The 24,630-nt window shown below is 37.0% G+C and overlaps 1 protein-coding gene across 2 annotated transcripts; it reads right to left on the reverse strand.

Moving 5' to 3' along the window:
* Positions 1–5,782: 5,782 nt before the first annotated feature.
* On the reverse strand, positions 5,783–24,176 carry LOC100247590 (phosphoglucomutase, chloroplastic). Of its 2 annotated transcripts, none has more exons than XM_002263777.4 (22): positions 23,660–24,176; positions 23,509–23,574; positions 23,247–23,291; positions 23,056–23,148; positions 22,916–22,968; positions 13,687–13,738; positions 13,504–13,572; positions 13,140–13,208; positions 11,171–11,293; positions 11,036–11,088; positions 10,031–10,109; positions 9,878–9,942; positions 9,721–9,788; positions 8,139–8,257; positions 7,940–8,014; positions 7,690–7,805; positions 6,947–7,088; positions 6,717–6,798; positions 6,588–6,634; positions 6,427–6,504; positions 6,223–6,328; positions 5,783–6,147 (listed from the first exon to the last, which is right to left on the reverse strand). In XM_002263777.4, exons 1-22 carry the CDS (start codon positions 23,834–23,836, stop codon positions 6,080–6,082), a joined length of 1,845 nt encoding a protein of 614 aa, XP_002263813.1. In that variant the 5' UTR covers positions 23,837–24,176; the 3' UTR covers positions 5,783–6,079. The 2 variants fall into 2 exon arrangements, with proteins under 2 accessions (XP_002263813.1, XP_019081735.1); XM_019226190.2 differs by having other exon boundaries at positions 23,457–23,574; positions 23,660–24,058.
* Between the last annotated feature and the right edge of the window lie 454 nt (positions 24,177–24,630).

The following is a 24,630-nucleotide window of genomic DNA, read 5'->3' on the forward strand; positions in this document are numbered from 1 at the left end:
ATAAATGAATATTTTATTTATTAATAAATTAATAATCTTAAATAATAAATTTATATAACATATAAATAATATATAAAATTATATAATTTATTAATTTAAGATATATAATTTGTTGTTTTTTAAGATATTAATTTATTTGTATAATTTAATAATTTTTAATTAAATTTTAAATTAAAAAAATTTAACTAAAGCCTCAGTTGGCAACTGCGGCTTTAGTTCAAAAATGAACCCTCAGTTGCCAACTGAGGCTTTAACTAAAATGATGATAAAAATATTTTTTAATGATATGATACCTACATGATATCAAAGAGACCAATTTGAACATAAGTTTCAAAAAGTAGTTAAATGTTATATTTTTTTTTAATAAATGAGCCATTTTGACCTACTCCAAAGAGTATGTGCCGAGTGTCATAAGATCATGAAATTCCATAAAATAGCCTCTTAGGCCTTTCACTCCTTTGTCCTCTGAGACCTAGATGACATCATCAACTATCTTTTCTTATTTGACAATTTAAACCCGGTGCACTCCTTCTCTCCTCCGGTCATTCTTTGTATTGGTTTATCTATGTACAAGCTAACCTAAGATGCAAGATTACTAATTAGGAAAGAGCATTTTAGCATTTGAACAGATGGTTGCTTGCTTTTGAATATATTTTTTTATTTATTTCTTTCCAAATTATCCAAAAACTACATGGGGAAGAGACTCTTGAAACCTTCTTACATTGTCTTTCCACAAAAGAGTCCTATCAACTTAGAGTCTCTTAGATGGTAGAAAAAGACCCATGCAATGGCGAACAAAGAGAACAAATAGTGCCATTTTAATTTGGTGTATTGAAGGAGAATATAGTCTATTGTTTTGACTTTGCTTTGATAAAGAACATAGTTGTTTGCCATCAACGACCCTTTCTTCTTAAGTTGATCCAAGGTCAATACTTTGTCGTGGCTAACTTCCTAAGCAAAAAAAAAAAAAAAAGACATTCACCTTTAATGAGATCCATGAATTCCAAATAATGGGCATAGGGAAAGCAATTGCCTACATCGACTTCAAAATGAAATATAAAAAATTATTAGAGAAGACATTATTCATAAAATCCATCCATAGCACTTTATACCTCCTCATGAACCTTCCTTGAAGCCTTGAGAAAAGCACTTTTACATTATCTAGCTCTCAATCATTTAAATGTCTAGTGAAACAAGGATTCCGGTGGCCCCCTCCCATTTCATAAAAGGCATCTCGATTGCCAACTAGGTTTCAACCCTTTTTTATGTTTTTCCAAACTCTAACCCTATACCTTTCCCTCACTTTGCAAGAACACCAGTCCCCACATGCTCTTCATTCTTTCCTTAAATGAACTTTTTCCATTCCTCCTTCTAAAGCATATCTTTAACACCATTTTCCCATGAGAACCTATTAAACAAGAAAATGATTTTAATTCCTAATACCATCTTTCTCTTCTCTTGACAAATGTTTGATCATTTTACTAAATGCATTATTTTTTCTAAAACTCTTTCTCCTCCAAGGAAGTCTCCTTGAATTTTTTTCAAGCCTTAATCTAACCTTTCTGAGCATGCCGAACAAGAACATAAAATAACAAGTAAATTAGACAAGGTACAAATACTTCTTTCGAAATAGTCTTTTCCACAATGATAATCATCTACAAAATCTTTCTTCCACACTATCCCAAACTAACTTTGCTCTAAATGAAGCTCCAAAAAAAAAAAAAAAAAAAACCAATAGTTGAAACCTCCTAAACACTGCATTCCGACTCTAACTCCAAATTCTCCACATTAACCACCTTCCCTATTAGGGCAAATTCACTTTTTCCTAGATTAATTTTTAGCCCCAAGATAGTACCCAACCTAAATCTTTCAAACGACTTTGCATGACCTTGCAAAAAACTAGGGAGTCATCAGAAAACAACACATGGGTCACCTCCACTTTTTCGCCCCCCTCAAACTCATCCTAAAACCTAATAAAAGCTACCCTCCTTAGCCTTCTCCAAAAGAGTACTAAGCGTCTCCATCACCGAAACAAAAAGATGGGGGAGAGAGAGGGTCCCCTTGTCTCAAGCCTCTAAAAGCTTTGAAAAAACCTAAAGGAGTATTGTCTACAAAAAACTTTGCTATTGTGATGCACTGTGTAATCCATTTAGTCCATTTCTATACAAACCCCATATTTCCAATAATAACTATAAAAAAAACCTTAGTTGTTGTGGTTGTCACTCTTCTTCATAGAATCAATAGCTATTAAGCTCTGCATCAAGTATTTGCCTTCCTTCTCCAATACATCTGAAACTCAAAAACCACATTTCCCACCACCCCCTTCAACCTATTAGCCACCACCTTAGCAAGAAGCTTATCTTCTTTGGTAGTCAACATTCCCAAACTCCTTTGTTTTTTACCCATCCTCTGAGTTTTTCCCAAAGGCATGCTAATATCAACTCTCCTCTTAGTCGCTGAATCTACAAGCTCAATCCCATTTACCAAACTAATGTAGTTTGAATAATCAAAACTTACTCGCTTGAACTGAATTTTCCAAAATAGACTCAGATCTCCTGCCATTTCTAACCTCTGTTTCTCACTGCATCTTAGTGCTGATAGAAGTGTGTCATTAGAGGAGCAACCCATTGCTTGGTGGAATTTTTTGGGATTTATGTACATAAAGAATTCATTAAGGATTTTGGACGCCTTGGAGTTTACAGTTCCTATAAAAAAATTGGAATTTCAGTGGACCCATGAAGATAAAAGAAAAAGAAAATTATCCTCTCCTTTTACGAAATGAAATTGTACAATGATCAAAAAGAAAAAGGGATATCAAACTGGGTCCTTATCTGAAGTCCAATACTGTCAACACCACCCACCAATTGACCAATCAAGCTTCTTTGGTAATGGTCATCAATTAACTTTGGCTCATGATAATTGAAGAACAAGAGTTGACTTTCCTTATAGGAAACCATCATCAATATCACACACAAAAAACCATTGTAATCTTCATCTAGAAGATTGTATCTTCTAATTTGTAGTGTTTCAAACATGGACTACAAGGAAGTTTTGTTAGATTTTCCATGAGGATGGTGGCATGAAATGCTTGTTTTATTTTCCACATTTGAAAGTGTATGCACCTAAGGAAGTTGACTATAGAAGGCTAGCTGTGACCAATCATACCAAGACAAAATTAGTGCAAATTACTCAGGAGTTTCTATTTGCTTATGATATTTTGAGTACTCTATGAATTGAAAATATTTCTCCAAGTCCTGAATTCAATGGTAAAGGACAGAACAATGGGTGGGGAAGAGGGGGGGCGACATCAAGGTCCATCTATAGAGGCAACTAACATGATGGTGGAGTTGTCACAATGTCATGCAGAAAAAGGTGGGGCAAATTAGTTCCTTCCAAGGGCAAATCCCATGAAAACGAGAGACCCAACAAGGAAGGCTCAATACAACTATAGTTAAAAGACCGAGTCTGTCCCCACCCTCTCATTATCCACTCAAAGATTGCTGCTTACTTTTTCCCTGTCTGTACCATTATTTGTTGGTGGGTCTAGTGGGAGATTCAGATCTTATGAGAAATGGGGAGCAGGGACGATCAGAATTGATTTTGGGTTTGGATTCTTGAAGAAAAAAAGGTTCATCCGACGACAATGGTTTCAAAAGTGTGTTTCTCTTAGACGGGGAATGCTATTGTTAACCGGGCACAGAAATCTGCTCTACCTATTGTAAAATAAAAGAGAAAGAAAAACCCTTCAAAAATCTTCTCCATTGGGTGCTTGCTTCAACTCCAAGACACTTAAACTCATCTATAGACATTGTATTAAGAATCAATCAGAGAGTTTCCTCCTAAAAAGAATGTGTCAGGGCGTGTGCATGCAACAGCTTGTCGCTTACACAGAAAAGGACACTCTCTCAGGGGGCCGACCCCTAGGTGTTGTGGAAGGAAATGTACTCCAACAAGCAGTTGGACACTGTTGCAGTAGTGCTAAAGAAAATGCAGCGGGAGAAGGCATTGGACATTGTCACATCCCAAAAAAGAAAGTGGAGACCAAGTATTGAACGGTGACAGATCGTAACTGGAAGTTTTTGTTGGACAAAAATAGTGTCCCAACGTGTTTATCTTGGACGTTGAGTGCGCCTTTGCACCACCCTGTGCATTGATGTCATTTGTGGTTGTTGGGGTGGATGATTAATTGTTGGCTTGCACTTGGGAGGACTCCAAAAGAGGTATTTATAGGACTACTTTTTCCCCATTTCTTCTGTTCCAAGTGAAGATGGTGTCTCTTCTTGTCTTAGTCGTACACTTGGCTCCCACATCGGGTGGTCGGGACCTGCCATTGAATGATTATCAACATGGAGATCTCATCAAACCAAAAGCAGGCCAGTGGGGTGTCAAGTTCAAAGAAATACCACCTAATTTATGTCTTCAGGAGAGGCAACCATGATAAAGTATCTGGGTCCAATACACCAAGGTGACATCTCCTAGGTGGTAGCCATAATGTACGTTTCATTATCCCATTCGCCAGAGGCTGTGGTAGCAACTCATGTTATAACTTCTAAGAATGCAGGAAATTGATCACAAATATTCCGGGTTTCCAATGCAATACTATTAAGTGGCAACCAATTGACTTGTAAAGATTTTCAAAGTGAAACATTTATACAAGTTTTGGTGGTGATTCTAAAACATACTTCTAATCTTTTTAACACTTAAAATTTTTATCAAAAAAATTTAGTTTTAAATACTAATAAAGTTATAAACACTTTATAAAATTATTGTCAAATAAACTCTTTGACAACATTTCTACTTGAAGTATTTTTAATACAAGTGTGCCTCACTAAAAATGTTTTAAGGAGAATCGCATATCAAAGGAGAATCACCCATCAAGGGTTTCTTCAAAAAGCACAATAAATGATTTTTCAATTCTTTAAAAATACTTTTAAAATTTTATCAAACACTTAATTTTTCTTCAACGACGTGCTTATACTAAAAGTGCTTTTTAAAACCACTTTCACCGGGTTGTATTCCCCACTGTCAACACTCTTATCTCGGGTTGTATCCCACCTCTCCTTGGACTAGTGCTCCAGTGAATGATTTCTCTACTAACATTGCCATGGAGATGGATGAAACTGATTGAAAATGAAATAACAGGGTAAGGACCTGAGGGGCTAATAAACTTTTAACATGTGATGAGTCCTGACTGGGTACCAGCTGGTTGCGTACTAGTAAGTTGTATCCAGGATGAAGGCTCACTCTATACTACATGCATTGGCCCCTTGAGCGAATGAATGCTCAAGACACTAGTTATACTTTCCTAGGAAGACAGTGAGACAAGATCGCACTTCAGGTTCTCAACACAATATCTAGTGATTCATTACAGTGTAAAGTTTTTCAGAAGTCAACCTAATTTTATATTGGATAAATAGTACATCTCCTATGGCTGCTACCTCTTTCAAAGATTTCTCCACTACATGATCCAACAAACAAGGATGAAAATGAAAGAAAATGAAAGAAACTGTAAGTGCTGAGCCACACGCATGGTGTTTTAACATGTCATGAGTCCCATGGACAAATGCCAGTGCAGTAGAAAATGAAACAGCATAGAGGAAAACACTCACGCATGTTCATTGTATGTGGGTTGTGTGAACTTCATAAGATACTGGGAAAAAGGAGAACAAATAATGCAAGACACCGCATGTGGAGGCCCTTGCAAGAAATAATGACGACTGGATGTGGCTTGGCATTAAGCTGAATCAAGATAAGAACAGCATCCTATCATTGAGATTTGATATTATTAAGAAAATGAACATTTTATTTTTAATGGGAATTTATTTCATACATTTTACATGGTAGAACTTATTCCTTACAGGGAAATTATCTACTGCACGACCAAAACTGAATAAAAAGAATATTTATAATAACCTACGCCATACAAAGATGGAAAGCCCGACCTGCCTTTCATGTAACTTATAATGTTGTTGGGCTACATGAGATCGAGAGTGGAAGAGTGGGAAAAGATGGAAAGCCCAACCTGCCTTCCATGTAACTTAGGATGACATTGGACAATGAAATTGACTGGGAATGTGCCTTATGTGATCACTGTAGGTTTCTCCCTTCCTGTGAAGTCCTTGAGCTTCGACAAAGATAACGCCAAATCTAAAACATGAGCAAATAAGTAATCAATACCTTGATACGAGTTAGTTTATCTTGTGGAAACGACATTGAACTAACCTATCAATGGCTTCAATGCTGCTTGGGCATCCATTTCATGTTTAGAGACATCTGGCTCAAACTGTTCAATATAAATTCTAACAGTTGCACCTGCAGAACCGGTTCCCTGTAAATATGAGACCCAATAGTTACTTCCACCACAGTTGTAAATGGATCCCCAAGAGGAATAGAAGAGATATAAATAGGTTGATTAATGATGCCTACTGATAAACGATATATGATCCTTGATCCATCCGTAAAAACAAATCGAACACCTTGCTTTGATGCCACACTTCCATCCACCTGAGCAATTAAATAAAATCCAAGTCAAACCTATCCAGATACCAAGTTTTAAGGTTCCTTAAAGTAATTAGATTGAGACTTACAGGATCAGTGTATGAGAAGTCATCCGCAAATTGAAGTGCATAATTTCCTATTAAACCAAAAAGCAATTAGCATCTGAATGTTATCATGAAAGGTTTTGATGGATTTACAAAATATTTTTGTGAACTTACCATACTTTTCACCTGCCTTGCTCTTAGAGACCAAATCTCTAAGATATTCTATCATTTTATTGGCACCTTCAGATTCACATTCCTGAATAAGGATTTGAATTAGTCAAAAAAAAAAAATTGCTACTCTAAGACTATACATCTAATTCTAGTGTGTATGTTCCAGAAAACACAAAATTGACAGCAAAAGTTGAGCCAGTATAATTCAATACAAATTAGATGTACATGCTCACTTCATAGTCATATCTAGAAAAGAAGTTCCTTCCATATGTTGCCCAGTGCTCCTTTACGACATCAGCAACAGATGCCAATTTCTCTCCAGGTTTCTTGTCCTTGTTTCTATATGCAATGATTGAAAGCCAAGCTAGAACAGCCCTGTCAATTGGAAGAATTAATGACATTCCACACGGGATCCGGACTTAAAAATCTACAGAAATAGCTCGAAGGGATGAAACAAACAAAAGTCAACCTAGAATCAAACTGAAGGAGTCAGATTTCTGACCAACTTAATATTAGTAAATGAAACTAGAGTAATATGGTAAAAACAAGTTTGTGGGAGCAGAACTAAAGGAGGATACAAGGTATGTTCTCAATATACCATCACTACTTTTGAAACCAGGTCATGGTCTGGGCCAGCTATGCTGCAAGCTAGAAGCAGAACCAGATGAGAAAAAGATGAGGCAAGTCATCTTAATCATGAGCAAGGAAAAGCCAAAAATGCATCAACCACCAAGAAGTAATCTGATCCAAGTTTAAAAAAAAAGTAAGGGCTGAGACAGTAATGAAAGACATGATTACATCTAATCAATCCTGGAGATAATCCTAAATAGAGCTAAAAGGAAGAGGAAAACAATCTAATTCTTGAAGCCAACCCCAAAGAGTTGGGGCTTAAAGCATCGTTGGGTTGAATTGCTTTAAGTTACAGACAATCTTGAGGCAAAAAAAGGCACTATTACTAGTAAATTTAGAGACTTACCATATGCCATCCTTCTCACGAATGTGATCAGAACCTGTTCCAAAACTTTCTTCCCCACAAATAGACAACTTTCCAGCATCCATAAGGTTCCCAAAAAATTTCCATCCAGTGGGGACCTGAAACCAAGAATAGTCATTGTTAAGGACATAGTTTGTTAGGAGAGAAGTATGTCAATGGATATAAACCTTTCCATTTTAAGCAAGACAGTTTTCCATGTTAATCACGACAAATTAGTACAGAAGGGCTTCACCTCAAAGAATGGAAGAGTCAATTTTTCAGCAACACGATCAAGAGCACCACTCGTTGGCATAGATCGAGCTAAACCCTACAAAAATAGAAAAAAAAATGTGCTTAAAAGAGGAAGTTTCTTTTTTAATTTTACATTTTTTTCTTAATTTCATACACAGTGGAGGGAGACCTTCCAAGAAAAAACAGCACAACTTTCCTACCTTGGGGCCACTCTGAAAATATGGAATGGCTTCTTGAGCATTTGCAGCAATAATAGCAACGGAGTCTGAAGGTGTAACAAAAAAACTCCTTCCTAGAATCATGTTTCTATCACCATCTCCTGAAAAATGATTAAGGAAAAAGAAGAGTGAAAATGTTAGAATTATGTTAGCATTATGCCTACATAATAATCCAAACTCGACCACAATACTACTACAAAACCAAGACAACATCTAATGTTACAATGTTTTGCAGACAATAAAAAAGAACACAGTCAGAGATTACTAATTTTATTACCGCTATGAGAAGAACAAAAGTGGTTAAAATTAATAGTGTCACACACTATTCATTAGTTTAAGCACACGAATTTCCTTGAAGCACACAAGATTTCAAACAAGAAGATAAAATCACTAAGGAGCTTAGTAAAACATACTCCTGTGATCTTAGTATTTATTAGTAAATCATCAATTGCATGGTGTACAGAAAGTGACAAACTCAGTCTAAAAGAATGCATTTAAGAGAAGGTGGGTTTTTAGAGAAGCATACTAATTTAGGGAATTGGTCTACTGTGTGCTTGGACAAAAGGGTGGATAAGGTGATGGAAACTTTTTTTTTTCTGAACAAGGTTGTAATGAGTAAAACTTGGTGATCCACAATGGAGATGAAGAGGCTTTGGAGGTGGAGTATACTGGGTTAATTTGGAAAGGAGATAGAGAGGTGATGTTCTAGGAAGGGAAGGGAAAGAGTTTCTCATAGGGTTGTAGAAAGCAATTAGAAGAGGGTGGACTGAGTCCCATGTCAAGTTGTAATGGGTAATGATAGGAGAGTGAGGTCTTAGAAAGATTTGTGCTGTCGTGATACTACTTGAGAGACTCTTATGCCTCATTGTTCTCTATTTCAAAGTCTACGGATGCATCAGTTGTCAATATATCAGAGGAGGTAGGTAGCTATGTATTGGAATTGTTGTTTCTTAACAAGCTTTCATGTTTGGAAATTGGAGAGTGGAACCTTTTCTTAAATAGATATAAGAGAATGTAGTAATGAAGGATTAGAAGGATAGAGATTAGTCTAGAAGAGAGCTGACGATGGGAAGCTTTATCTTAAATCTTTCTTTTGTTCAATGGAGTATGCTTTTTGAGGTCCTTTCCCAAACACAAGCATGAGGTTAAAAAGCCCCAATGGAAGTGTGGGTGTGTCTCTGTGTGTGTTTTGCTAGGGAGGCGGACTCAGAAAATATTTTGACAAAGGATCAACTAAGAAGATGATGATGATGATTTCTAGCTAGTTGGTGCTGTTTGTGTGTGTGTGTGTGCGTGTATGTGTGTGTGTGAGAGAGAGAGAGAGAGAGAAGTTGGTTGTAGTTCAAGTTATGGCTATACAAACACGAGGATAAGAACTAAAGAAATGTGAATTAAAGTACTCGAAAGGAAAAAAAAAAACATGAGACCTATGAATGACTTAACACCATACATAATATTCAAACATCCGAAGGTGGTTTCACTGATGCATATACAAACATTTTACTGATACAACTTAGGACTGAAACATTCAAACCATTGAACAAAATGCCAACTCTTCACATACCATCACTTGCGGCTCCAAAATCAGGTCCATTAACACCATACATAATATTCACCAAATCCTTAGCATACCTGTTTCACCATACAAGTAAAAGTAATGATGCTTGTAATAATGAAAAATAACCTGCAATCACACTATGTAACAAGTATTACTCTCTTACGTAAGATTAGGATCTGGATGACCATGCCCAAAATCTTCCAGAGGTACTCCATTTGAAATTGAATCCTATAAGTTATACAATATCTATTATCAGGAACTTCAATAGTAATTAGGTTATAAACATTCTCTAAACAATTTTTAATATAGAACATACTGGACTGGCTCCTAGCTTGTCCACAAAGATGGGTTTTGCATAGGCGCCTGTAACTGCATGCATGGCATCAAACGTAAACCTGAAAAGTAAAATGAAACATGAAATAACCCTGAATCATGGAATATAACTTTCAACCATGTCCAATACTTCAAGATTTAATCATTCCTATAGGAAGAAAATCTAAAGTACAAACCAAGATTTTCAATAACACTATACAGAACATGGAACTCTGGTTAAACTACCAAATTAAATGTATGAGATCTTTTTAATAGAAAATTTCAAACAGGGAAATTGTAGGGGAAGATCAAGGAAACTTAAGTTCATCTGATGGTGCCCACAGTTGGATTTTGAGTCTTTCCAACGATAGTAGCACAGAGTTGCAAGTGCTAATTTATTCCCTGACATCCTCCTCCCCACCCCACACACAAACCCACATCTTAAAAGAAAAGTTGACAAATTTTGTTAACAAATTTAAAGTGTAAAGTAGATTTTTTGACATGAAATTTAAGCTCATTCTCAGAATTAGATAACATTATTGTAAAGCAACTCAAGAGTGCTGGCCTGTAATGAAGAGATACTGATCTTACTCAAGATATATTTCCGCTTTTTTGCTCATAAATTTTTTTAAAAAATGAAATAAAATAAAAAATTCTAGACTATTCTCAAAGAGTCTTCAGTTATGAGTAGATCCAAAAGCATTCATGGCACAAGAATGCAGAAGCTGCATCTTATAAGTAGATTCAAACAAACTTATATTTCAATGGCAAAAGATAAAGACTTTCAAGAATGGTAGGGTATCATAGATGCCAGAATTGACAGGAGTCAAGACTGAAAAAAAAAAAATTGATTTCTTTAGCAAGACTTCCAACTAGGCAATTCAGTATCAGCTTTGACAGAACAAATTCCCACTATTTTCTACCTAGGAATGAATCTCCCTGAAGAAAAAAAGTGACCAGAGCACCTAATAAAACCAAAATACTCATTGTTTGCAACACTACTTGATACCTGAAATCTGACCGCGAAAGAAGACCTTTAATGAGCTGGAAGTCAAATACATTCTGCAAACCCATAAAACAATCATATCCAATGCACATGAGTTGTCAAATAAAAATTGAAAATACGGATATTATGTGTTCTCACCTCCAGTAGCTCCAAATAATCAGAAACTGGATCTACAACTTCAACACTGAAATTCCCATATGTTGTGACTCCAAGACAAGAAAGATCAATGTCTGGGATGTCTACCATCTTAATTTCAGAGATCTGCACAACAATTCCACCAATGGAACTTGAAATACAGTAAACAATAAATTATTGGTTGCAAATAATCAGGCAAATGCTAAACCAAAGAAGAAAAATCACTAGGGCTATAATGCTCAAAGAAACTTTGTGGCCAATAACTCCAGCTGCATTTTGAATTCTGTTACACCAAATATCATATGTGATTCATTTATCAGATGCAATTCATTGTTTAAGTGGATAAGTCGTAAGATTAGAGTTAGAGTTAATATTCCAGAGCTCCAGAGAAATGAATTGGCATCTCAAGGTTTAGGATAAGTACAAAAGAAATGTGTATATTGAAAAGAGTTTTGGTGTGATTAAGTGAAGAAATGAAGGAATACTTGAAAATGATGGTCAGGATTCAGGAATGCTTAAAGGTGGGTGTTTGCATTGCCAGTGGCTGAGCATTCATTGCATGGTGAGAGGAAGACCAAAAAGAACTTGAGTCAAGATAATGAGAAAAGACACGGTAATCTAAATTTTTAAAAGACATGCCCCAAGATAGAGCTCAATGGCAGTCATATAGCCAACTTCTTGCCATGGTTGTTGCTGCTCCTTAAGGATAATCCACTCACCAGCATAACACAAAAAGAAGAAAAAAAGGGAGGAGAAAATAGGCAAAAGATTGTCTGCAACAGAAACACAAACAGAGGAAGCCCTGCACAAAATGGCCATCAATAAAATCACAGAGGAATGTCTCATAGCTATTGCCATGATTGATTTCAAAAGGAATAAAAATCTCACCTGACTGTACTTCAGCTTCAAAAACTCATTCACTCTCAAAAATCCTCACATTTCAATCCATGAACCCTAGACCATACCCAATCATAAAGTTGAACCCTAACAGGGAGATTTTGACTGAAATGAGACCTAGAGAAATCCCCACCCTAATTCCTTTGTCTCAGTCAGTTAGCCAAAATTTCCACAATCCTTTGCTTTTCAACCGTAATCAACCCTAAAGTTACCCCCAAATTCATTTCCTTCAGATTTGAAGAAACCCCCACTAGAGCCAAAATTCCCAATTGACAGGTTCTGAATTTTCTCAAATCCTACATCATAGGGTCATCATTTTAGCAAACATGAACTCTCACCTCATGTCCTTAAATCTCCTTTCACTTGAATCACATAGCTCCTCCCAATTGATTGCCTATGGTTCCTTCTAATTGATAGTCAATAGCTTTCATTATACATGCTAAACCATCTTAAACAACTTCTCTTAATTTGGTTCTCAACTAGTGCTACTATCTTTTCTCTCATAACTACTGATGCACTAGATTTTTTCCTATAATTTTTTTAAGGATAAGGATGAAAATTGTAAAAAGAAGATTAGTAACTTAAAATATTGGGGACATTTTGGCATTAATTCTGATATCAATATTTTGAGGAAACAACTCAGAAATTTCGGTGGTATTTTGACAAAATTCTACAAATTTCCTTCGCCCCACAACATGGTAAACCAATGCCCCCAATTGATGCCCCAAAATTACCAATATTTTTTATTTTTGTTACAGCAATAACAAAACAATCGTATAGCACTTTTCCACTTCTCCTTCTGCTCTAACTCTACAAACACCATCCTCTTTATCTTTCCCACAATCCCAAACCAAACTGCCCCACCCCCCACCCATCTCTCTCCTCTTCCTTCTTGGGGGTTGGTGCTGTTAACTTCATAATGACATTTTTCATATAAATCAGATTAAACTTTACATGAGCAAAAGGAGAATCTTGAAAATGAGATAATGAAATAAATGCCCTATACACAAGATAAAAGCAATAAGCAATTAGGAAAACATGGAGAACAAAAGGACATTAAAGATTGCAACCATACCGAAAGAGTGTTCCCATAAATCTTGTCTGTGATGGTTTCAGGTGCAGGTTGTCCACTGCTGTAATTAAACTGGGAAATGAAAAATGAAAACAACAGCATTTTCAGTCAGAAAATTTTAACTAGAGAATTGCAAATAATTTGATCCAGTCATTGGATGCAAAATATATCTACACAGCAGGATTATGCTGGGCAATATGAATCAGAACTTATAAATTTCCACAACAATATTAATAAATATATATATATATATATATATCCCATTAGGTTCAGTAACTATTGCAGTGTAATTGTAAACCAAAAAACTGCTGAGAATTTAAAATAATTATGCAAAGGACACTATATAAATATGAGCATTAACATTCACCTTGATGCCCCAATCATATTCAGGCCCACCAGGATTATGGCTTGCACTCATTATAAAACCTCCATTGGCCTGAAACATTATTTGGTTTTAATTGTGTTATAAAAGAACAAGGCAGATGAGTATGGATTTAAAATAAGGTGCCAGATGCAGAAAGCTAGGAACAAGGAGAGGAATATGCTTTGCCTTTTGCTTCCGGATTACAGCAGAAACAGCTGGAGTTGACATGATGCCTTCCCTGAAATGATGAAATTTCCTCTTAATTTCCATAATAGAAACTCAACCAGATTGAGAATTCAAGAAAATACTGCTCTGCCAATTCAAACTGCTCACAGTATCATATGTAACACAAGCAGTTGAAGAGACAACCAATAACATAGCACAAGTAGTTGAAGACAATTAAATTAAGACCCCAAATGGATTCACTACAACACTAATAACATAGGGACATGCATCCTTTTCTTCACGAGGAAATGAAATGCCAAGGCAATCCAAGATTGTGTAAACTGGATAGTTTCTGGTGGGATCTCAATCTTAAGGAGTTCCTTCTCTTCACTTCTTTAGTTATTTTCTTATTATTAACAATTTAATCAAGTAAAAAATATGAGTGAATAATCAGAAACAACCAATCTGTTTAACTCAAAAAATACATTCATCTTTCCAAGTTGAATTGAAAGATAGAACACATACCCAGGGTTACTGAAACTTAAGTTCAAAAAGGACAGAAGTTTTTTTATATGGTGGATTCAACTTTGGGGGATGTGCAGTACTTTCTTCTAGAATTAGAGGAATTTTACTAATTAAATTAAGGTGATTTTGCTCTTTTTTTTTTGGGGTGGGGGGGTGCGGTGTCGTGGGGACTTCTTTTTGAAGGGTGGTTTTGTATTGGGACAAACAGTCGTAAGAGTCTTGCCATGAGGAGGATTGCAAGGTTTTTGACATTTCCATATTGGAAGAACACAAGTCAGATATCAGCATGAAGCATTTTCTCACATCTCTTGTCAGACAATGTTCCTATTTTATATGATTTTGGGGGTTTGAAATGGAGAAGGAATCCAACCAATTTTGAGAAATTGTCAAGCAAGGATGAGGGTTTTGTCAAAAAATTTGGGATTGTGGGAAAGTGCTAGAATGAATACGTCTCTTAGTTACATTCTAACTGAGACATTGATGGCGCTAAAAGGAGAATTAAGGGCATGTTTGGGTATTCCAAATGGATTAGGAATAGTTACTCTTGGGAATAAAAGATGTAGATGAAAAACTATTCCTATTTGGCTGTTGGTTTATGATGGATTCAATCTAATGTTTAGTCTTAATATAGTTTTTTTCTTCTTTTTTTTTAATTTGAAAATTTATCATCTCTAGAAGTTCTTTTAAAAAATTTCTTGTAATAGAAATCCAATAAAATCTACTCAAGAAACTCCCAAACTTTGTGACAACCAAAATGAGAATATGACCATCATCATGTCTCTCTCCAGGGAAGATAATCAAGATTGCATAAAATGTTGTTTTATGAAAAGAGAAAATGGTTGAAGGCCTTGTCTTTCAAATGGTGTTATTTTCTATAGGATGAAAGGTTCAAAAGGTGATTAAGTTGAAGAATAGGGTTTCATGGGAATAATTTTCTTTCATTGAGATTATTCTTTTATAGGGCTTACAGCATATACAAATCCTTCAAATTAGGAAACTAAATCACGGATTAAAAGGAAAGAATAACTCCTAACAATTACGTTCCTAAAAATACAAAGATTGACAACTAATAAATAATTTACAGCTTTACAAAGTTATTTCTTTCCATATCAGTTTCGGTTTTCCAACACTCCCCCTCAAGCTGGCTTAAAGATATCTTCCATAGCCAGCTTGCCAACTAGAACATCGAATTGCCTCTTGTGTAGTCCTTTGGTGAAGAAATCAGCCACTTGTTCCTCAGTAAAGATATAGGTCATACAGACCAATCTGTTGTCTATCTTCTCTTTAATGAAATGTTTGTCCACTTCCACACATTTGGTGCGGTCATGGAGAACCGGATTGTGAGTTACTGAAATTGCTGCCTTGTTGTCATAATACAACTTCATAGGAGATGAACATGTCATCTTTAACTCTTCCAATAATCTTCTTATCCACATAATCTCACAAATACCATGAGCTACAACTATAAACTCAGCCTCAGCACTACTTCTAGCAACCAAGTTCTGTTTTTTACTTCACTACGTAACCAAGTTGCCACCTACAAATGAACAGTACCCAGAGGTAGACCTTCGATCCACTATGCTTCCAGCCCAGTCTGCATCGGTGTAGGTTTCAATTTGTAGGTGTCCTCGTGACTTGAACAAAAGACCTCTACCTGGTGTCCCCTTTAGATACCTTAGAATCCTGTAAACAGCTTCAAAATACTCTAATCCAGGCGCATGCATAAACTGACTAACCATACTCACTGAGAATGCTATGTCAGGGCGTGTATGGGATAGGTAAATCAATCTCCCAACAAGTCTCTGATAACGATCCCGGTCCTTCACATTCTTGGCTTTTGTAGGTTGCAGTTTTACATTCAGCTCTATAGGTGTTTCAGCAGGCTTACATCCTAACATACCTGTCTCATCAAGAAGATCAAGAACATACTTCCGTTGATTTACAAAGCCTAGCAAACTCCATCCCAAAAAAGTATTTTAATGCCCCCAGGTCCTTAATCTCAAATTCCTCAGCAAGTTTCCCCTTCAGCTTCTCTAGTTCATTGTAATCATCCCCAATTAACACAATATCGTCAACATACACAATTAAGATGACTACTTTACCTTCATTTGAATGTCTGTAGAACATTGTGTGATCAGCTTGACTTTGAGTATATCCATAATGCTTTATTACTTTGCCAAAGCGCTCAAACCAAGCTCTAGGCGACTGCTTAAGTCCGTATAACGACTTCTTCAATTTGCCCACTTTCCCAACTCCAAAACTTTCTTCAAAACCTGGTGGAGGACTCATGAACACTTCCTCCTCTAGGTCTCCATTAAGAAAGGCATTTTTAACATCCAATTGGTGTAAAGGCCAATTGGAATTTACTGTAAGGGACAACAAAACTCTAATCAAGTTTATTTTAGCTACGGGGGCAAAAGTCTCTTGGTAGTCTATCCCATAGGTTTGAGTAAAACTCTTTGCCACAAGTCTGGCTTTGTATCTTTCAACACTTCCATCTGCTTTACTCTTTATTCTAAACACCCATTTACACCCTACAACTTTTTTTTCCCTTGGTAAATCTACAACCTCCCAAGTGCCATTCTTTTTTAAGGCATTCATTTCCTCAAACACTGCCAATTTCCAACTCGGTTCATCTAGTGCTTCTTGAATATTTCTAGGTACCACAAGTTTTGAAATATTTGTAGTGAATGCTCTATAGTTGTCAGAAAGGTTACTATAGGAGATATATTTGGCAATGGGATGTTTAGTGCAGGCTCGGGTTCCCTTTCTAAGAGCAATAGGGAGATCAAGGTCAAGGTCCAGTGCAGGAAAAATTGGGGCTAATCCTAAACTGGGTTCGGGTGCAAATATTTCTGGACTTGGACCAAATTGTGATGGTAAACTTAGATCAGTAACAGAAGAAGAAGAAGCATGTATATGAGTAGGAATAGAAGGAGGGTTACCTGAGACATTTAGAGAGCCATTGCCCAAGGCTTTCGATTGACCATGTACTGGGATGATCGGCTGGTCTTTACTTCTTCCAGGGACTTTTTCTTGAATAAACCACAAGCTCAAGATTGTTTCTATTTTTTTTCATTCGTAGTATTTCTTCTTTTGACAGACCAATTTCAAATTCGGATTCAATAGGCTTAGTTTCCTTATTTTCTTTTTCAAAAGAGATATCAAGAATTACACTAGGCAAAGGTTCAACAATTTCCCAAAAATTTGGTTCCACTAATTTCTCCCCCTGAAGTAAATTTTTGGTAAAATATGGGACATTTTCCATAAAGGAAACATCCATAGTTGTGTAAAAATGTTTTGTAAGGGGATTAAAACATTTGCAACCTTTTTTATTAGGAGTATATCCTACAAAAACACATTTTTCTGCTCTTGGGTCTAACTTAGATCTTGACCTTTTTGGAATGTGTACATATGCAGTGCAACCAAATATTTTCAAGGGTAATTCGGAATTAATTCGAGATTCTGGAAATACCTTTTTCAAGCACTCCAAAGGAGTGGTATACTACAAAAATTTTGTAGACATCCTGTTGATTAGATATGAAGCAGTTAGTATGGCATCCCCCCATAAGTATTTTGGAATATTCATGTAAAACATCATAGCCCATGTTACTTCTAACAAGTGTTTATTTTTACGTTCAGCTATTCCATTCTGTTCAGGGGTATCAGAACACGAGGATTGATGTAAAATTCCTTTCTCGTTTGAAAAGGTTTCCAAAACTTTATTAAAGTACTCAGTCCCATTATCAGATCTCAAAATACTGATTTTTGTTTGAAATTGGTTTTCAATCATTCTGTAAAATTCTTTAAAAATCCTTTCGACTTCAGATTTTTCCCTCATGAAATATACCCAACAAAGACGTGTATGGTCGTCTATAAAGGTCACAAACCATTTTTTTCCTGAAATTGTGGTTACTTTTGAAGGTCCCCAAACATCACTGTGAAAAAAATAAAATGGTTTTGATGCATAGTAGGGTTTTGGAATGTAAGTTTTTCGTTGGCTCTTTGCCAATAAACAACTTTCACATTGAAATGATAAAGGATCAACCTTTTGAAATAACACTGGAAATAAATGTTTTAAATAAGAGAAACTAGGATGGCCTAGTCTGCAATGCCAAACCATTATTTGATCACGAACAGAAAGAGAACTAATACTACTTAGTCCTTGAGCAATTTTATTACTAGGTAAATTATCCTCGAAATAATAGAGACCATTGATCATCCTAGAACTGCCAATCGTCTTCCCCGAGCTCTGGTCCTGAAAAATACAATGGAATTCATAGAAGATAACACAACAATTAGAATCTCTAGATAATTTGCTAACAGACGAGATTACAAGTAAGTTTAGGAACATGGAGAACAGATTTAAGATTTATTCCCTCAGAGATTTTTATTAGACATTTTCCTGCAATAGGTGAGAAATTACCATCAGCTATCCGAACCTTTTTATTTCCAGGACACGATGAATAGGATTCAAACATGTTTGAGGAATTGGTCATGTGGTCGGATGCTCCAGAATCGATTATCCATGGAGTAGATTTAAAACGACAAGATAGAGCATATAATTCATTACCTGTGTGTGCCAAAGAAACACTAGAAGCACCGGATGTCAAGTTGGATTTCAGCAGTGCAAGAAGATGCTTCATTTGCTCAGTGGTGAAGGGGCTGGTCTCAGCCTCATTAGAAGTAGGAATAATGGCTTGGCCTGGTTTGTCACCTGTTTTTCCTTTCCAATTTGTAGGTTTCCCATGGATTTTCCAACAGTTCTCACGAGTATGGCGAGGTTTGTTGCAAAAATCACACCAAACCCGTGGTCTTTCATCTGATTTGCGCTGAAACACAACAACTTTATTATAGCCTCCACCCGTGGTAACCAAGGCTAAACCTTCAATAGCAACTCCAGGTCCCTTCTTGCCCAGCATCACATTCCTCCGACTCTCTTCTCTTCTAACTTCTGAAAAAACTTCACCAATTGAAGGCAGGGGTTGTCTTCCAATAATTCTCCCCCTTACCTCATCAAACTCGACATTAAGGCCAGCCAAGAACTTGAAGATCCGATTGTCTTCCATGGTCTTCTTATGATGAAGTCCATCCTCGGCAGATTTCCACTCATAGGTGTTGAAGAGGTCAAGGTCTTGCCAGATTCGCTTCAAGTAGTTGAAGTACTTTGTGACGTTGTCCTCCCCTTGTCGTATCTCACCAAGTTTGAGGGTTAATTCAAAGATCTGTGATTGATTCCCTAAATCAGAATACATCTGATTTACATTCTCCCAAAGCTCTTGTATTGTTGGATAGAACATGTAATTAGAGCTAATGTCTTCTTCCATAGAATTCACAAGCCATGTCATCACCATGGAATTCTCAACACCCCATATAGCATAGTTCGGATCATCCACTACAAGAGCCTTCTTTTCACCCATCAGGCAGCCCATCTTTCCACGTCCTCTGATGTACATCCGAACTGATTGAGACCATCTCAGAAAGTTGTCACTATTCAAGCGAATCGTGGTAATTTGGACAAAGTGAGATTCCGAGGTGGTAGGACTGATTTTTGAAGAATCAATGATGATGGGATTGTTCAGAGAAGGTTGAGGAACAGTAGTGGACTCGTTTGAAATATCCGACATGGTTTCAGAGAACAGGGATTGAAAGAGAGGAAGAAGGAGGATTTCGGCAAGCAAATTGCTAGCTCTAATACCAAGTTGAAGAATAGGGTTTCACGGGAATAATTTTCTTTCATTGAGATTATTCTTTTATAGAGTTTACAGCATATACAAATCCTTCAAATTAGGAAACTAAATCACTGATTAAAAGGAAAGAATAACTCCTAACAATTACTTTCCTAAAAATACAAAGATTGACAACTAATAAATAATTTACAGTTTTACAAAGTTATTTCTTTCCATATCAGTTTCGGTTTTCCAACAAATTAGCTAGGAAGGCATTTTCAAGAGAACATCGGCTTTGAAGGAGTTAAATGGTGAAAAGATAGAAGGTTTAGATGGTTTTTCTATGAGATTAGTGCGATCTATCATGGGTTCGAGGACAAGAATGTCATGAGGATTGCCAAGGCTTTCCATTAGATAGGTGACGCAAGTTTGAACAACCAAATAAAAAATAAAAATAAAACCTTATTGAAGTAAGAATAAGCAAAATTGGTTTTATTGAGTCTCATCAATTGTTTATAAGTGTCAAACACTGGTTATCATATTTATGAGAGTCTAAAAGGTCACATAACAGAGTATTGAAAAAGATTATTTAAGTTGTTTTTTTTTTTTTTTTGATAGGTAAATAAAAATATATTAAAAACGCTTGCAAAACGGCACATCGGAGTACATACGAAGTATACAAGGACAGGCCACAAGGCAAGCAAGAGGGGAGAGAAGAAGCTAAAAACCTATCACCCTACACAATAACCCCCCAGAAACCTCATACAGCAGAAGAAACAAAACAACTCCCTCAAATGGGCCTCTACAACAACCCCAACAAAGTTTTGGGTATGAGAAGGCCTGTGGTTGCCCAAAGAAAGAGGCCCAATCTCCAATCCACCCATACCACCTGCAACACTGGGCCCCACCACTCCAGTTGTACTCCTCTCCCTTCATTCCTACTCCTCCCCTACTTTTACAGCCTTTGACCAACTTAAAGTTGTTTCTCCCCCTATCTAAGAAACACTGCCAAAATTCTACAACACGATGCCACCTGTAGGACGTGCAAGCTACCTTTTCTCTCCTACTCTCTCACAGGCGCGTGGACCACCCTCCACTTCTTCCCTGTCCTCCTAACCATAAGGCCCGCTACAGTTGTTGCTTGAAGTATCCATAGAAACCCAAGATGGAGCTTTCCACCACAACTGAACCAAAAAACCGAAGCAACCCAGATCTACTTGCAGAGAACCGGGCAAGACTCTTCCATCATACTTGACCAAAATCCACGCCCATAAAAGATGAGACAAGAGCGCAGTGTCCTCATCCATTGTGAAAAAGCCCCCACAACAGCCCCCTAATTTTTTAAACACATCCCAACCCCACAAGTGCAGCGGAAGTCCCAGCACCCTCACCCAAAGTTCCTTAAGAGACCCCCCTTTATGAAGACACCCTACCTCAGGATGCCATCTTTCAAGGTGCAAAAAATTCTCCTTGAACCTTCTAACCCCTCTAGCGAGCACCCTTTCTGCCTCAGAGCTTTCATCAAAGTCAAACAAAAGTAATGCTCCCCCAAAAGCTGAAATCTTCACCCCTCCTCTCAACAACTAGAGACTCAACACAGTTTTTCAACCAAGAAAAATCAAGAAGTTGGTTTGACGACTCCTCAAACCAACCTACCAAACACTTCCTCAACTTTTCTTTCCTACAACTCACCTCACCCTCCTCCAACTGACCACTACTGCAAAGGACCCAACAGCAATCCCTTCCTTGGGGATACTCTTCACCTCAACAGAGGAGCCCAAGTCCTTAACCTCTGAAAAGGGAATAATGCCTAAATAATGAAGCTTCTCATCCAGGACAACCCAACCCCCAAGATGACCCCTCCCTTCAAGGAAGATCAACGAAAACCTTTTCACCTCCTCCGTCACAACAGCACAGAACAAAAACCTCCCTGCCTCATTCGAATGCCTCTCCAACTTGAACTGTCTCCCACCCTCCTCCCAAGACTTATTCCACCTTGCCAAGACTTCATCTCTACAGCAAAATTCCACCCTTCCAAAAGACATCAAAAGCTCAAATCCCCGAAGCTAATCCAAGATGAAAAGCCTCTCCCTCTTTCCTCAATGATACCTCTCAACTTCCCTCCTACCGCCTCTACAGAAATATCAAAGGACCTAGAGTCCACAGCAAACCAACACCGCCCTCCACGCGCCAACATGCCTTCCACTCCGGCAGCCCCTTGAAAACTCCTCCATCCTCACTCTAGTTGCCTAAACTCAAACACATACTCTGCATACATCTCTAAAAGGATTTAAAAGATGAAAATCCCCTTATCTCCAAAGATTCAAGAAGACAATTCCTATGGTTATTGTTGGCATCATGCATCATTCCATTAGCTATGGACTACTGTGGTTGCTTTAATGAGCTCAAACAAGTGATACCTAAATGTCCTCCTAATAACTTAAACATCTTATTAGGAGGACATTTAGGTATCACTTGTTTGAGATCATTAAAGCAACCACTGTAGTCTATAGCTAATGGAATGATGCATGATGCCAACAATAAGACAATTCTTATTGGAATGATTCAAGAAGACAATTCCTATGGTTATTGTTGGCATCATGCATCGTTCCATTAGCTATAGACTACTATGGTTGCTTTAATGAGCTCAAACGAGTGATACCTAAATGTCCTCCTAATAAGATTGTTTAAGTTATTAAGAGGACATTTAGGAATCACTTGTTTGAGCTCATTAAAGCAACCAAACCTTTTAATTCAAACAAGTACAGAATTGGTAGCTTGGTGTTCAGTCAGTAGAAATAAATCAACACAATTCCAAAAACCTATAACAATTAATTTAAGTCAAATACAACAATTTTTTCATTTCAAAAAAAGGTTCCAATGGTTCTATCCATTGCGTAACTTTTTTTTTTTTTGATAAATTAATGTGATTGTTGAGAGTGGGATTTGAACCCATGAACTATAAACTACCATATCTCAGTTGAAGATAATGAAGAAAATGGTTATATTAACTGCACTCTGTTAAAGGGGACAATGGGGCATAGTTGTATACTCACTTGCCAACTAATATTTTTCCAACGCCATTTCCTGCTGCAATTTTGATAATTATCTGCATTTTGAATACAAACAACAGCAACATTCAGGAATAATACAGACTTACAACAACTGTAATTTAGGAAATATGATAAAGAAAGACCTGTGCAGCTTCCCGGTTGAAATATCGGCCATCACCGCCTAAAACCAACACCCCATCCTTGTAATCCTCAGGTGGCAATGAATTGAACAGCGCCTATAAATCCAAAACCCTCATCTTTATCAAGCCCAAATTGCATAAACCCCATAACATCATTTCCAAATTCAAAATTACAAAAACACAATAATTCAAACCTGAATCCAATTCGCAAGGTAATTTTCTTCTATAAAAACTTTAACCTACGAAGAAAGAGAAACAGAACCATCATAAAGCATTATAATAAATAAATAAATAAATAAAAATTATATCTTCAATATTATTTTTCCCAATTAATAGCAGACGCTCCATTCAACTGAAGATAACACAACTATTTGCATCATACAGCAGAAAAATTAGAAACCCACAATTTTCTTTTCATCCAGGTTTTCAGCAAATTCAATAGAAACAAAAAGACACCTTCTTTCGTAGACCGCTGGTTCCAGTCTTTTGGCCTTCAATCGGCTTTGTGGGCATCGATATGATCTGAAAAACAGAGAACCCACAAAAAGAAAAATCAAACCAACATCATATCACACAAAAACAAAAACATTTAAAAAAAAAAAACCACCTTGATGGTCTGAGAGTTGGCAGTGGAGGTGGAAGGCGCAGAAGAAGAGGCTTTAACGGAGAGTCTCCTGATAGGGAACTTGCGAGAGAGAAGAGAAAGAGAAGCGAAGTGGCGATTGGAGAAAGAGGCATTGGGTAGTGGAGTGAGTTTGAGGGTTGAAAAGAAGACACTATCCATCTTGAGTGACTATGGATGATTTGGTTTTCTTTGGCTTTGCTTCTCTCTTTCTCAGTTTGCCTGTGTTCCCTAGTTTGGAGAGCGAGAAAGTGAGGAAAATTGAGTGAAGGAGTACTAGAATCGGAGAAAGTACACTAGCAGTCACAGGTCTCAAGGAACGCTTATCTACACCGCTTCTCCAACCCGTGAACTGCTTTCCAATCCTCCAATTACATTTTTTTTTTCTTTTTTTAATATGTTTTGTATATTTTAAGGGTTTTTCTTCTTCTTTTTTAAAAAAATATTCTTGGGATGGGTGCAATTTATAATTCCTATGTTCCTAAAGTTTTGATGCAACCAAATTTTTAATGGAAAGGGGATAGAATTTTATTTTGACAACAAAACCAATACCAATAATGGTTGCATATTGTAGACCCCCCTTGTGGACCAAGGATATTCGGATATTCCTTTGGACCGAGAGGAGTTGGCAGCATGTTGTTGGAGTGGGGGGATGGCTTCTATAAGAGCAGGCTACATGGGACGTGTGGCAAAGGACGCTACCGCCTTGCCATGGTGGTGGTTGAAGATGAAGACCCTTTTGATAAACAGCAAGCAGTGGAACAAGTAGAAGCAAGGAAAAGAAGAAAACAAGAGGATATCTAGGTGAGGAAGGAAGGAAAAGAGGGAATTGAACAGAAAGAGATAAATGGAGTGAGTTTGCTGTGGTTTTGATGTAAGCTTAGGAGAAGAAGTAAAGTAGCTTGAAGTCCAGCTAGTTTCGCTGGAAGGGAGCATTTTTAGGTATGTTTGCTAGA

The sequence above is a fragment of the Vitis vinifera genome, chromosome 16 (genome assembly GCF_030704535.1).
Source record: "Vitis vinifera cultivar Pinot Noir 40024 chromosome 16, ASM3070453v1".
Taxonomy (NCBI): Eukaryota; Viridiplantae; Streptophyta; class Magnoliopsida; order Vitales; family Vitaceae; genus Vitis; species Vitis vinifera.

Coding starts and splice junctions, on each gene's coding strand:
- LOC100247590 (XM_019226190.2), bottom strand. CDS start 23,790: ATGCCTCTTTCTCCAATCGCCACTTCGCTTCTCTTTCTCTTCTCTCTC. Junction 11,294..13,139: donor TTTATGGGAACACTCTTTCG/GTATGGTTGCAA, acceptor ATTGTTGTGCAG/ATCTCTGAAATTAAGATGGT. Junction 6,329..6,426: donor GGATCATATATCGTTTATCA/GTAGGCATCATT, acceptor TCATATTTACAG/GGAACCGGTTCTGCAGGTGC.